General features: G+C 36.7%; 1 protein-coding gene across 4 annotated transcripts in view; it reads left to right on the forward strand.

Annotated features, from left to right (window-relative positions):
- Window positions 1-16,230, forward strand: part of CEP112 (centrosomal protein 112) — a 290,713-nt gene that overhangs the window by 219,849 nt on the left and 54,634 nt on the right. For all 4 annotated transcript variants that reach the window (XM_034789933.1, XM_034789932.1, XM_034789931.1 and 1 more), the window contains one exon: window positions 14,400-14,462. In XM_034789933.1, the coding sequence (XP_034645824.1) occupies window positions 14,400-14,462 (63 nt within the window). The remainder of the gene's footprint in view (window positions 1-14,399; window positions 14,463-16,230) is intronic.

A 16,230-nucleotide genomic window follows, 5' to 3' on the forward strand; every position in this document is an offset into this window, starting at 1 on the left:
AGGTGTATCTTTTTTGAGATGGAGCAGCAGAACTGCATGCAGTATTCAAGGTATGCGCATACCATGGATTTATGTAGTGGCAAGATTTTCTGTCGTATTATTTATCCCTTTCTTACTCGTTCCTAACATTGTTAGCTTTTTTGACTGTTGCTGTGCATTGAGCAGATGTTTTCAGAGAACTATCCACGATGACTCCAAGATCTCTTTCCTGAGTGGTAACGGCTAATTTAGACCCCCTTCATTTTGTATGTGTAGTTGGGATTATGTTTTTCCAGTGTTTATTGCTTTGTACTTATCAACATTGAATTTCATCTGCCATTTTGTTGTCCAGTCACCCAGTTTTGTGAGATCCCTTTGTAACTCTTCACAGTCAGCTTTGGACTTAACTATCTTGAGTAATTTTATATCATCTGAAGATTTTGCCACTTCACTTTTCACCCCCTTTTCCAGATAATTGGAGTTACATTAGCTATCCTCCAGTCATCTGGTACAGAGGCTGATTTAAGCAATAGGTTATATACTAAAAGGTTTTAAAATAGGACTGTCAAGTGATTTAAAAAATTAATTGTGATTAATCGCACAATTAAATAAATTAATCACGATTAATTGCATGATTAATCGCATTGTTAAATAATAATAGAATACCATTTATTCAAATATTTTGGATGTTTTCTACCTTTTCAAATACCGGTATATTGATTTCAATTATAACACAGAATACAAAGTGTACAGTGCTCACATTATATTTATTTTTATTACAAATATTTGCACTATAAAAAAACAAAAGAAATAGTACTTTTCAGTTCACCTAATATAAGTACTGTAGTGCAATCTCTTTATCATGAAAGTTGAACTTACAAATGTAGAATTATGCATTCAGAAATAAAACAGTGTAAAACTTTAGAGCCTACAAGTCCACTCAGTCCTGATTTCTTGTTCAGCCAATCACTCAGAAAAACAAGTTTGTTTACCTTTGCAGGAGATAATACTGCCTACTTGTTCACAATGTCACCTTAAAGTGAGAACACAGGTGTTCTCATGGCACTGGTGTAGCTGTAGTCACAAGCTATTTACATGCTAGATGCGCTAAAGATTCAGATGTCCCTTCATACTTCAACTACCATGCCAGAGGACATGCGTCCATGCTGTTGACAAGTTCTGCTTGATAACAATCCAAAGCAGTGCGGACGGATGTATGCTAATTTTCATCATCTGAGTCAGATGCCACCAGCAGAAGGTTGATTTTCTTTTTTGGTGGTTCAGATTCTGTAGTTTCTGCATCGGAGTGTTTCCCCTTTAAAACTTCTGAAAGCATGCTCCACACCTCATCTCTCTCAGATTTTGGAAGGCACTTCAGATTCTTAAACCTTGGGTCAAGGGCTGTAGCTATCTTCAGAAATCTCACATTGGTACCTTCTTTGTGTTTTGTCAAATCTGCAGTGGAAGCGTTCTTAAAAAGAACATGTGCTGAGGCATAATCCAAGACTGCTATAACATGAAATATATGGCAGAATGCAAGTAAAATAGAGCCGGAGACATACAATTCTCCCCCAGGGAGTTCAGTCACAAATTTAATTAACACATTTTTTTTAACGAGAGTCATCAGCATGGAAGCATATCCTCTGGGAATGGTGGCCGAAGCATGAAGGGGCATATGAATGTTTAGCATATCTGGCAAGTAAATACCTTGCAATGCCGGCTATAAAAGTGCCATGCGAATGCCTGTTCTCACTTTCTGGTGACATTGTAAATAAGAAGTGGGCAGCATTATCTCCAATAATGTAAACAAACTTGTTGGTCTTAGCGATTGGCTGAACGAGAAGTAGGACTGAGTGGACTTGTAGGCTCTAAAGTTTTGCATTGCACTATTTTTGAGTGCAGTTATGTAACAAAAAATAATCTACATTTGTAAGTTGCACTTTCACAATAAAGAGATTGCATTATGGTACTTGTATGAGGTAAATTGAAAAATACTGTTTCTTTTGTTTATCATGTTTACAGTGCAAATATTTGTAATCAAAAATAATAATATAAAGTGAGCAGTGTACACTTTGTATTCTGTGTTGTAATTTAAATCAATATATTTGAAAATGTGGAAAAACACCCACAAATATTTAATAAATTTCTATTTGGATTCTATTGTTTAACAGTGCGATTAAAACTGATTAATCGCGATTAATTTTTTAGTTGCGTGAGTTAACTTCGATTAATCGACAGTCCTATTTTAAAACTTTTAAATAGAAAACATACCATACTTTCTGTAATTGTCTTATGCTTACTTCTACTAGACAGACTACAACAGGAGATGAATAAAGTAAGAAAACACTAAATAATAAATACCATACTTGTACTGTACCAGATTTAGGAAAAGAAAAGTTAAGATAGGCAGCAGTGACTTCAGATAGACAGCCACTTTAGCTTGTAATTCTCACACAATTTATTTAGTGAAAGCAAACACCAAACTCTTAAAAATAAAAATAATAATCCTTCCCTTCCAAGCTTCCATACATGATTTTACCATATTTTACAATTTGTTGCCAAAGCATTCCATGCTCTCAGTTGCTAAGGGCCTTGGCAAGTTACAGGCTTATCCTGTGAAATGGTGAATAAAGATCTGAGGAAGAGTGGTTTGATAGTATACTCCATAAACTAGAACAGGCACATGGGTTTGCCTTTCAATGTGGTAGGGAGGACTTGGACATTTATTTTACCTATTTTGGGGGGCTATGGATTATAAAGGGCCTTGGACTTCCCTGTATAGGTTTATTTTCTATTTCAGGGTTTTTCAGTGGTAGGTAACCTAGCTGTTAAATCTGTCAATCTTCTCAGGAGTCATGTAAGGATCCTTTCACTGGTAAGCATTGGGAAAGAAGTTTCTATGTCTGCAATTCTAGTAGCCTGTCCTGGGGGATCCTCAAAGTACTACCACCCACACCTGATGTCCCATTTTATAAAGGGACGCCATGCCCTAGGCTCCTGCTATTGTCCATTTTTTCAGAATTTACTAGTGCAATTCTAGCGTGGTGATGGAGGTATTTTCCTGGCAGTTCCTGATTTATTATCACTCATTGAAGAGCGAGGAAGAAGCCAATTTGTCTGACCATTCATCTTATTTGGATATTGGAGAGAAGAAGGGAGAGTATTTTATAATGCAGAAACCACCTCCATAACATTTTTGGCACAATCCAGTTATAGAAGATTGTGTCTTCCAAATGATTCAGGTAAATGTAATTTGCTGTTTGCTCTCTAAATTGCTTATATAGACATGCTGGGTAATGTTTTGTTGTATAAAGTAAATATATGGCAGTTGCTGACTAATTTAAGGTATCATTATAAAGAAGGCATGTTTGAATCAAGTAAGTAAACAAGCTAGCAATGTCAGAGTGAATCAGAATCAGCTTCATCAATTCCGAGAGGCCCAGAGAGTTGATGGGGTTGAATTTGTCATTAAATTTGTAGAACTCTGGATATACCAAAAAAACATTTTTTCGTTTAAAACTGCTTAGAACTTAGATCCAGTCCTGTCGTTCTTATTCATGAGATGTGCTGCTTACTCGTTCAGGGAGTCAAATCAATGTCCATGGGACAACTCGTATAAATAAAGGTGACAAGATTAACTCATATGGATGCCAACTTCCTAAAGAACTAATGGCATTGTGATTGAACTGTTGATTTGTGTGATTGTATTGTTTTCAAGAAAATTTAGAAAAATGTTCTCTCCTTACTCTTCAGTTCTATACTGTGTTTAAAGGAAATCATTAGAAGCTTACAAAGATGTACATTACAGTATTTACTGTTCAGATTTTTTTTTTTTATTAATGATTCTTTAAATATTCTTTAAAAAGTGAAAAAAAGCAAACATTGTGGGCATAGTATTCTTATTTTAGCAGTACAGGATTTCATTTTGCATGATCAGTCTGTAATTAACATGTCCCATTATTTGACTCCAGTAACCATATTAACTTGATTTCGTATACCTAAAGCATTTGGACTGTGATAGAAGCGTGTAATTCATGAGTATAAGGAAAGGGTTCAATGTCTATTTTTCCCCCTCAAATTGCACAATAGTTAGAAATACTCTGTTGGGTTAAATAGACTCTTCAGGCATAAAGCACTGGAAAGAATTCAGTAGAGGAAGTTGAGTTTTCATTAAGCACAAATTGCACTAGTTGTTTTTTTTTAGTTGGCCCCCATTAAATGTGGAACTGTAGCTTGGTGCAGAAAGGCATTTCTTCATAGAACAGGTAGAATGTCAAATTCTTTTCTGTTCCTTCTTGTTTCTTCCTCATGAAAAGTGCTTAGCACATGAACAAGAGAGTTTTTTTTCTTCCATAAATATATCAAGAAAATGCCATAGGATTTATAGATCTGCAAAAGTGGAGTTACAGTAGAATATTAATAGGATTTGTGGGTATGACGGATTGGGATTTCTATCATTCACTTTCAGAGCTCTTGAAGTCATTTGGTACTTGACTAATTACTCTGTTAACATTGTTTTAGATATTGAACAATTTTAATGGTCTTTTTGGTAGCTCAAATTACATATTTGAATTGGGTCTGCTATCTTCGCTTTTACACAGACGTTCAGTTTTCCATATCATATGTTATCTGATTGGTAGAAAGAGCAGTAAAAAGGAAAAGCGTATTGGTGTAGAAAATTATCTACTGTAATAGTTAAAAGACTTGAGAGAATATATTTTCCAAGGTTTGAAACTGAAGTAAAGTTTTACATTCAAGTGAGATGAATTTGAGAGCTGATCTGCTAATCTCTAAAATTTAAACAGATGATGTACAAAGTGTTTTAATATCCTTAATAGCAACCAAAATTGCTTGAGTTGACCAATCCGAGGGTCATTTCCCCTTAACATCTGTCAAATTACGCAATATTGAATTTTGGTATAAAGCATAATGCTGTCAGACTCATAGAAATATTCCAGAAGGTGGAGTTTTTTTAAGTAAATGGGCCCCATTTACATTAGCTCTTTGATGTTAAATTCTTTGCTGCAGATCAGAGAACAGTTGCTTCTTCCCTGAAGCAAGTTTTCATTTTCTCTCTCCCCTTCTTCCCTTCCCCCCACCTCTTTTTTTCTTATTTTAAGTTTGCTTACACTTCTGTGAAGCTAATTAATGAGCATCAACTTGTATATGACCATTATTTGACTAGTTTTTGAAAAGTGATTAGTTCTTAGCTGGTTTCTTAAACTAGTTTCTTAAACCTGCTTCTCTGTCAGTGCATTGGGATATATATATATACACAAAACACCCTCTAGAGTTCAGGGGAGCTGTCCTTTTAAATCATTTGTATTTTAAAGAGAGACTAAGGATGCAGTCCTTGCCCACATCAATGGCAAAACTCCCATGTACTTCAAGAGTGGCAGGATTTCACCCTAAATCTTTAAATATCATGACCTCTCAGTCATATTATTTATTTTTACTGCAGCAACTAATTTACTTACAATAATTAAAACTTCAGTTATATACCACTAATTTTTTATCTGGAAGTCACTATTTGAAAGCTGAAAGATTTGCATTGACATTGTTTATGCCTATCTGACCTCTTTTTTTATTAATTAAAAAAAAATCATTGCTCTAACATTGATTCTGCAAGGTGTTCCACCAAGTCCTGGAGGTGCTGTGTGCTCTCAGCTCCTATAGTCTTCAGTGGAAGTTGAAGATGCTCTGCTGCTCCAGAATTCATTGAGTTCCTTTCAGGATTGAGCCCATAACCACTGGGAAGTTGTGGTTTATCAAACTCTTCATAAAAGTAAAAAGGAAATAATGAAGCAAATTATTATTTTAGCAGCAGTTCATTCTTTCTTCTTCATTGTAGGTGTTGCCAAAATGAATTGTACAGTTGAATGCCATATCCTTATACCTTGGGAAAGCCAATTTCTGACCGATTCTGTACTCTGTCTACAGTGCATTCATTAATGACAGACCACTTTGCAGAATTCTAGAAAATCAAATCCCAGGAAAGTGACACCTCTTGCCATGGATGTCCACAAGAAAACTTACGGGGTGGGAAGAATTAAAGAAAATGGGCTGTTCTTATGTCTGACTTGGTGTAATAGTGACTTGTAATAATTTGATGGTATGTCAACCAATCAATTAATTGACATCTATTCTCTTCATGGAAAGATATCAGTTGTACTGCTGGCAGTGACTAAAAAAGCAAAAATTAGGCAACAAAAATTATGAAATGAAATATGCTTCATAAAAGCAATAACATATGGATTTTGAGTCATTAATAATTCAATAAAAATCAAAATGCAACTTAACTAAATACAGTTTTGAGGTCAGATTGTCCTCTCATGGGAGATTCATGTCTGTGTAACGCTATTGACATTGGTGGAGTTACTCTTACTTTACACTCAAGTAAGAGGAGAAGTGGGCTCATTATTTGAATAGAGACCATTTAAAATAATACTTTTGTCTTCATGTACAGATTAGACTATATTTACAAGTGACCAGATTTACAAACTACAAAAAACAGCAAATGAATGGCAGATTTCTGTCATGTCATTCCAGTAAACAATATTTGGCAGGCTGAAGCAATTAGTAGGTGACCATGATGATAGGTGAAAATTAATAGGATGAAAGTCTGTTTCGTTATAGCCATACTACTTATATTTCTAATACTATGAAGCTACAGACAACTTTACAAGGGAATTTTCCTTTAGTCCTACTCTTATGGCGATAATATTTAAGGCTGTAGTCCCTGTTATCTGAAGAAATGACCCTATTTCCCTTAGGATATTCCACATTGTTACTTCCTCAAGACTATCTAAACCAAGGAGTCTCACAAGAATTTTTTTTGTGGTCTCAGAGTGCGGCCATCAATTCTCAAATACCTCATTAACTTTAGGAAAAACAAAAAACTTGCAATATACATGTCCAAATCATTGTAATTTTCTTATATAGGTTTTTATTGCAGACTCAATAATAAAAATAATGTACAGTTGTCTCTATTCTTTACTGGACTTAAATAGAATAGAAACAAATAATGTGCTTTGCACATTCTTGTCTTTTTTGTTGTTGTTTCTTGTGCTTTTTTGGTGGCTTTTTTTTTTTTTAAAGACTTGCTAGCTAGTAAGCCGGTTTCTGTGAAAAATGATATTTTTATGTTTGTTAACACTGCTTCCTCCCATCCCCATCACCGCCCAGGAGACTGTGGTCTGCAGAGTTATTCCCTGTGGCCCGCCATAGGCGCCAACTCCACTGGCAGCCAAGCTCCCCTCAGCCCCCGCCCCCTCCCTCAGCACGCCGTGTCCCTGCTCCTCCACCTACCTCCCGCAGCGCTTAGGACTTTCCAGAAGGAGGGGAAGGAGCGGGGACGCGGTGCCCTCGGGGGAGGAGGCGGAGAAGAGACTGAGCTGGGGTGGGGATTTGGGGAAGGGGTTGGAATGGGGGCGAGAAAGGGGTTGGAAGAGGCGGGGCAGGGGCGGGGCCTCATGGACTAGACGAGCAGTCTGAGGTATGAAGTTCAGCATGTATGATTCTTTGCTGTCAGTAGTTGGGAAGCATCTTTGTTAAAAGTGGCAACGTATTTTGTATGAATAATTACTTTAAAAAGTTCCTTCCATTACAGCTATGTTGATAGACTGTTAGTGTAGATCATCATCAGTGTTACTGACCACATAAGGAATAGTTACAGGTGTTTATATTTTATTAAAACCCCTCTTTGCATTATAGTTTTTAAAAAGTTAATACATTGAGTTTTAATTGCATACTATATTACTCTTCATTTTTTACTATACTTTTGTATCATTGTATGAAAAGGTTTCAGTGATGCGGCTCTCGGGCCAATGTACAAGTCTTCATGTGGCCCTTGTGTTGATTTGAGTTTGAGATCCCTGATCTAAACAGATGACCACGTATTAATGTTTGGATAGGATTTTTTGCATAATTAGAAAAATGTGTATTTCAAATATAAATACCAAGCTCCCACCAAGTAGTCTTTTGCTGTCTCTGCCCTATCCTCCCCAATTATTTGTTATCTAATTGACTGTCATAGTGCGGATTCTATGCTACATTGGGGATGCTTTGCATGATTGTTCTGGTGCAAAGCAGCCCTAGAGAAGGTTTCTTACTGGATATGGGAAATTCATGGCAGCTGGAGTGGGTTCTTCTCCACCCTCCCAGCTGTTGACTTGGGGAATCTAGCTGGGGTTTCCTTATTCTCAGCAGGTCCTCAGGTTCTGAAATGACCCCTGGGGTTCATTGGCAGTTAGGGTGAGCAGACAGCAAATGTGAAACATCGGGACGGGGGTGGGGAGTAATAGGAGCCCCTATAAGAAAAAGACCCAAAAATCAGGACTGTCCCTATAAAATCAGGACATTTAGTCACCCTATTGGCAGTCCACATAAATTAGAGTAGTCTTCAGCCCTAGGATACCTTTGCATCCCCCATGCCTTCTCTTTTGCCCCCACCAATCTTGCATCAAGAGCTCCTTAGCTACAATGGAGAATCAGGGCCTATAAACGTGCTTCACAGTGGAGTCTGTAACATGGGAATAGGATAGCTCCATAGAGTGATAAATCCCAGTAATGTTCTATGGAATAAGTAATTGATTTCATAGTTTTGCAGTTTGCTCTTGCTAATGCTTATGTTGCCTCTTCTGATTGCTCTGAAAGCTGCTGCTGCTGCTTGTCTTCTGCTGGTGACAATATGAACATTCTGGCCGCAGGGCTGGGGGCTCACAGCCAGTCTTCACATGCCATCATGGGGGAGATCAATTTCAGAGCTAAAAAGGTAGAGCTGCCAGTGTAGACAATCCCAAACGCTATCACCTGCTGCATGGCACAGGAATCTTAAAGGAGGATGAAAATAGATTTTAAAAAGCAGACATAGATATGCAGTGAGGTCCTGCACTTTATTCCACCATTGAAATATTATCTGAATGATGAGTGAATAACTTAGCCATGCTAGCACTGAGCAAACCAGTACTTGTCCACCTCATTTTCTTGGCCTAGAAGTAGAATCATTAGGTTTGTGAGGATGAAGGAAAAAACTGTAGGCAACATATATCCCTTAATCTGCTTGTGCAACTCTCACTGGCATCAGTATGACTTCCATGGATTGAAGGCAGTATATGACCCTAATTATGCACACTACACCTGTATACCTTATCTTTTGATCGTTAACCGACCTTGTTTTGCATATGTTTTGTAGATGTCTCCAAAGAATGGGAGATTTTGAATGCCATATGTTCTGCAGTAACCAGGCAAAACAGGATGAGTTAAGGACAAAATCATAAACTTGGAATTTCTTGCTATTATAGGCAGAAGTAAGAGCCTTAACGTTTCATAGAAACCCTGCCACATTTGGAAACTAAAAGACATATTTTGCCAGAACCAACTCTAATTGTCATTATCTTTCTTCTCCGCTTTTACTCACCAAGATATTTGTTTATAAATAGAAACTTTGACTTACATAAGTAACCTTCTGGTGCTGACTCATTCAGGAGAATTATAATCTAGTGTTTATAATGTCAGAACTAGATCTGGGCAAATAATGGATTTTTCAGTTTGCTGGCAATGCCAAAGTATACGCAAAAAGCTTCATTTTGGATCAAACCAAAAACCATTTTTTCTAACTGTTTTGGTGAATTGAAAAACAATATCAAGTCAGGTCAAAATGTTTCTTTTTGATCTGACATTTTTACAAAAGCAAAGGAGGGACCTCTTTTATAACCTTTTGCCCAGTGGTTATGGTTTTAGCCTGGAATGTGGTAGACACAGGTTCAGTCCCCCCCCTTTACCTAATATGGAGAAGAGATTTGAACTTGGATCTCCTACATTGCATAAGAGTGTCCTAGCCACACAAGCTATGGGATATTTTGGTGTGAGTCTTTGTCAATCTCTCCTGTTGAAGCTGTGCCACATTTTATAAATAATTAAATTGTTATTGGAGCAGGGACTTGGGTCTCCTACATCTTAGATGAGTGCTATAACTGTCAGGCTATAGAGTTATTCTCACTCTTTTTATTCTCTCATTCTCATTCTCTCATTTATTTGTCCCCCCGCCCCCTCCAAAAAAAATCCACCTAGCTCTAATCAGAAGTGACCACAAGGTAAGTGGTTATAATGTAACTAAAACAGGACCATAGTTCCATTGAGTGAGTTAGGCAGAAATAATGGAGTGATTAAAAGTTGTTTTCTCTTTACACACAAATATCTTGCTAATCATCAATGATGTTACTGAAAAGTAAATGAAAGTTTTTGGTAACGCACAATATTTTTCAGACTTTTCTGGAGTGTGTTGCCATAATTGGTTATTATGTTTAAGTTCCTTTATTTTTAACAGTACTATTGTATTTCATGAAAAGAAGAAAATAAAATTCAGTCTTCATTAACCATAGTATCCAATATTTCAAACATCGTAAAATGTAGGCTGTGGGTCTAATACCATTAAATTGTTTGTATTCAATGTGCCATTGAAGTCAGTAGAGTTTTACTTAGCATCTATAGTTTGGATATAAACAGTATGGATTATAGATGTATGAAACTTGTTACAAAACTGTAGTTGCTTTTTAAAGCTGAAAAACTGTAACAAGGCCATAAAATATTTTATTGTAATGCAAAAGACTCTACTCTGTAACATAAACTAAGTGCGTATAATATTTTCATAATGAAGTCATTTTTAACAAAAGTTTGTCTTAAAACATGTGAAACTAAACAAAAACTACCACAGCTTATTGAATTTAAGCCCTTTTGCTATGAAAATGCACATCATAGCTGATATTTCAGCCAGATGTGAATTACAGAAGTTACATAAAGCACATGAAAAACTAGGTTTTAGGACCATTAACTGTATTGACCCTGCTGTCCATTGCTATGAAGTTAGACCTTAATGAATACTGTCTGACCTTCCAAAGGATTGTTATCCAGTTTGATTTCTCTTCATCATTGTTTCTGAAATACATGTCACCTGAAAGTGAGGAAATATGCTAAAATTAATACAGAAGCAGCTTATGTTTCATATAGTACATGATAGAGTTGGCCTATTATGACAGTTGAACTCAGTTTTGAAACAGTCCATGAAAACTGATGCTTCTTTTCACCATTCCATTTTTAGTCTCCTCATTTGTCAAGATAAATTTAATTTAAATCCTAAACTATATTCTCTACATATACACCTCTACCCCGATATAACGCAACCCGATATAACAAGAATTCAGATAGAATGCAGTAAAGCAGCACTCCGGGGGGGTGGGGCTGCGCACTCCGGCAGATCAAAGCAAGTTCGATATAACGCGGTTTCACCTATAACGCGGTAAGATTTTTTGGCTACCTAGGACAGCGTTATATCGAGGTAGAGGTGTAGTTATATGTAAGCACTTCATAGAAAAATGCTTACCTGGCACAAAGCCTAAGTAAAAGCGCTTTTGCACAGCCATGTTCCATGTGTTGGCAAGGGGCAGATTTGCCTTCCCAGTCTACAAAGCAAGAGCCCATAGTCCAAGATCTCAAATGAATATGGGTGCAGGTTCTGTGCAAAATGGGGATGTGTAATATGTTCTGGAGTAACATAATTGAAGTGGATCCCTGGTGTGTCACCATAAGTTTAAAAAAAAAATCAGTTTGATTGACCAGTGTGATATAACTTGTAGAAATTGCATACTACGTAGCACCAGCTTTAAAGCCTGGGTTGCAATGATGTCAGTCCTGTAAAATGGGACAGAACTACATATAAAAGTTGAAGCATATACTTTCAAGTGTCCAGTAGTTTTAGATGCCTCGATTTTTAGGTGCCCAACCTGAGAAACGTAGAGCCTGATATTCAGGTGTGAGCACTCACTTTTCTATTGGTTTCAGTCAGAGCTGTGAATGCTGAGCACCTCAGAAAGTTTAGGCTTTAACGTGTGTATAAAAATTTGGGGTTAATTGATTAATTTAAAGAAAAGCAGTAAATGAGCTATTGAGGGTTGGTTTGCACTTCTGATGCCATCTTATTAAAGCTGTTATGTCTTTAGTTTTACAAAATTAAATACAATAGTTAATTTTAAATCAGATTACTATAAACAGTATTATAGAGGTTTGAGTTCCGCTAGGAATAAAGCCTTGAAATTTAGCAAGTTTCTTTTTCAGATCTTTTTGGTCATTGTTTGTCAAACTGGCTACCCCAGCTCGGTTCGATGTGGACTAACTTCTGATATGTTTGTGAAAGTTATGGGGGTGTGTGCCTGTGTTATTTATTAAGATTTCTTCTTTGGGTTCAAGAGGTTATAAAATTGACTATATGAGAGATGAAGTCCTTCAGTCTCAGGCTGATTAAGAGTGAACACAAGGGTAATGTGACACTCTTTGCACAGTCTTGCTAACAGCTCTCTCTCTCTCCACACACACACTATCTATATATATGTGTGTATGAAAAATCTTTCTGAGAGTATAAAGTAACTTAATCTTTCTAGTACAGTAAGTATTTTTTTTAATTTGCCCTAAAGATAAACAGCCAGTTACAATAATTTTATGACCCACAGTGGTGTCAGTAAGTGATCTGAAACCAGAAGACTATTAAGGAAAAAAGTGTTAAATGCAGAAAGAAGTGTAGATTGGAACAAACTGTGTGATGCTTCCACGCAATAAATTCTTCATCAATTAACCCATCACTATGTTGTATATTGACTAGGACTGAGTGGACCCCATATTCAGTAGATTACCTAAATTAGATAAACAGGTTACTTTTAAATGAAATTCACCTGTTATTTCAGAATCTTTTACTTCACTTCAGGAACACAGTATTTAGAGACATTAATAGAATCTTAGGCACGGATTTAGAGGTAGCGCATCCACTCATGATATAGAACACGTGATTAGTCCTACAATTAAATGGTAACATTCTCATCTCCCTTGGACTTAAAAATTATACTCATTCACTAGAAAAGTGTTTCTGATGATGCTTTAGAGCAGTGGTATTTCATACCATATAATAGTTAAATATGGAAACATCTATGCATCTTACACCTTGGTACTAGTTAAATCTGAAGAAATTTGGGATTTAAAAATGAAATATTTTGGTGAAATAAATTTTCTTATGTGACTAATATATTTTACATTAAAAATAGCATTTAGAAAGGCATTGATTGTAAAAGTTTTCATGTTCTACTAGAACAGCTGTTTCACATTTTCTGTACTATTTTAACGTATATTCATTAAGATCTTGCAGGCTTATGCATGTCTGCAACTTTAAGCATGTGTAGTCACATTGAAGTAAATCAGACTATTCGCTTGAGTGAAGATGCATGCATAAGCATACACAGGATTTGGAGCCTTAAATCCCAATTTTGCAACTGGCTCCACACAGGGCCCCTACGCCCATACAGAGCCCTACTGGCTTCAGCAGTGCTCCACACTGACATTGGGGTCTGCCTGCGCAGATCCAGCTGCTGCATCAGAGCTTTGTGATGGATTCTGTCCTCTCTAGTGTTGTGAACAGAACCTTTTGCATAAGATCACTTTGAAAGGCTGCTCGCCCTAGACTTGCTTCAAAACTCAGCTTTCAGAGTACTCTTTTACTGAAAGATACATTTTTCTCAGACATTTCGCCTCAAATTTTAGAACCAAAAATACGAGAACCATTAACAGAACATTTATGAGGAAACTTTTTGAGACAGGTCTATCAGATATAGTACAACAATGGCTTTTAAAACTCCAACCCATTTCAGAATTGTGTCCTTAGTTTGGATGAAAACTAATGGTGAATTTAAGAGCTGTGTTTTTTTTCACTAGATTACAGCTACACCTGCTTCTCAATTACCCGTGATATCAGAACAACAAAGTGGCCTTGTTTCCAATTTTGTTTTATTCCTTATCTTTGAGATATAAAAGATATGCCAGGAGGCAGAAAGAGCTGTGTGTCAAAGAGGGCCCAAATGGTTCAGATGCATCTTGGGTTTGATTTTCAGTTTAATAGCAGCAGTCTTAAAAAAGAATGTAAGATTTGACAAAAGGAGCTTGCAGACATCAGCTGGCACATGAAAACATATAATACATGTCACACTGAACCCTCACAGCCTCCACTGGAACTTGTGGCTTTTTTCTTCCCTTTTTTCCTCTCACAGAGATGAAGTCATCCTGATAAACTTCTCTCGCTCTCTCTCTCTCCCTCCCCCTCCTTTTTTTTTATCCGTAGAGGCCTTTATGTTTTTCTAATAATTGGCAGCAGAGGTACAATTTTTTCTCTCTTTTAAGTGATGAATAGTTGGCCCTAGATCAAAGACAAGCCCTTGTGGTTTTCTGGCTGCCACAAAAGGGCGTTGGAATTGGCACAGATCCCAGCTGCTTAGTGATAGGCATGTAGATGAGGTGCCAAGCGTAGGGGTCAGTGGCAAAGTGTCTGTACACATTCTTCATCTGAGCTAATCTGGTTTCCTTTTGTGTGTGTGTGTCTATTTCAGGCCAACAGCAGGTTGAAGCAGATTGAAAAGGAATACAGTCAGAAGTTGGCCAAATCTTCACAGGTAGGCAACATGAAAACAAAAACCTCAAATTAGTAAGCTTGATTTGGAAACTTGAAATGAAAAATGTATTTACCGTACTTCTATTCTGGAACTTTATTTTTCTTATGTCCAAAACTCCCTGCTACTCCCCCAAAATCAAATATCAATTGCCTTTCCCAAATGTTATTACAGTACTTTTTAAAAAAAAAACAACCAGAAAATTTAACTGACCAATTAAAGCCTTTTTTAAAGCATGCTGTTTCTTAACTATTGGGAGTCAGATCCTACCGGGAGCATGAGCACCGTTGACAATGAGTCAATGAGAACAGTCAATGAGAACTGAGGCAAAATTGGCCCTGTATGTAGACCTGCATAACTGTGCATCTTGTAAAAACAGCAAAGGTTGCTTGCATAACCATAAAGTGTATAGGCTATTACAAGGCAGTTCTTGGCCACATATCTGATGACAGGATTTGAGCCCAACGATGCAGTTTTGATATTTACCGTTTGTAGGGCTTTAACCAATCCAATAATTTTGCTGAATGCTGACATAGCTTTTTAACAGCCCAAAACATTTAAAAAGAATTCTAGATTACATCATGACATAAAAGATAACTGCTTTTTCTTAATTGAGGGAGTTTTTGTTCATTAATGTAGAATGGTTTTTTGATGACCCTTGACGTGGGAACTGAAAATGTATATTCAATTTACCCTTACAGTTAAAGTCAATCCAAAAAAATGGAGGTCGTAAGCGATTCTTCACAATTGCTTTTGAGTACTTTAAACCTTCATTTTAACTTGCACATGGTATTGAAACTTACGTTACATCTACATTGCAGACTTCTGCTGGACCAGCTGTGTTGATCGGGGAAGTGAAGAGGTGTGATCCATGACCGAGATAGCTAGTCCAGCAAAGCCCTCTAGTGTAGATGCAGTTACACTGTTAAAACTGCGCTTTTACTGGTATAGCTTCCTTCGCTTGGTGCAGGAGGAAGTAGTGGTAGAATAAACTTAGCACAGCTTTGTCTGTATAGGCTGAGCCAACACTAGGGGCACTTAGCCAGTGTAGTATATTGGTACAGCATACCAGTAACATGCTCCTAGTGCATGGTTTTAGACAATGGTAGAATATGTAGATGCAATTGAAGGTTAAAATTTTAATAGTGTAAAAACTGTCATGAGGATTTGCATGTAGCAATCATTCTTCTCTGAGAAGCAAGAGTCTCATAACCACAAATGTAGCCTTGAGTTTGGTTATAAAGGTTTATTCACAGCAAAAGTAATATTGGACAGATATTCCCTTAAGGCCAACAAACATAAGGAATGTTTCAAGCGCCCACATACTAGGCAGCAACATGGAAGTTACAAATCATCTCTTTTACTGTTAAGCCAGAAACACTTTGCAATTTATTAATAATAATGAATCTTAATTTCTACCTTCAAAAGTCTTTCATTTCAAAGGAACATCGCCACAACTGTGGACATAAATACTGTGGCGGGATATCATAGGACTCTCAAGTCTGCTGCACTAAAAACTTAGGGCACTATACATTTATCAGAAAACTTTGTAAATATGTTGTATATAGTTATTATGTCTAGGTAAATAATATGCATTTCTAAAATAATCTAAATGCATATTTTCTGTGCATGTGTTTACATGAAAGTGGGATGACTGACTAGAATGCCAACTTTAAAAACTTCTTTGAGAAACTTTTTATAAAATCCTCTTGCATTTGTTATGTCACCCTGAAGAGAAATAAAAAGAAAACAAACCTCAAAAATAGAAAGT

The sequence above is a fragment of the Trachemys scripta genome, chromosome 14, assembly GCF_013100865.1.
Source record: "Trachemys scripta elegans isolate TJP31775 chromosome 14, CAS_Tse_1.0, whole genome shotgun sequence".
NCBI lineage: Eukaryota > Metazoa > Chordata > Testudines > Emydidae > Trachemys > Trachemys scripta.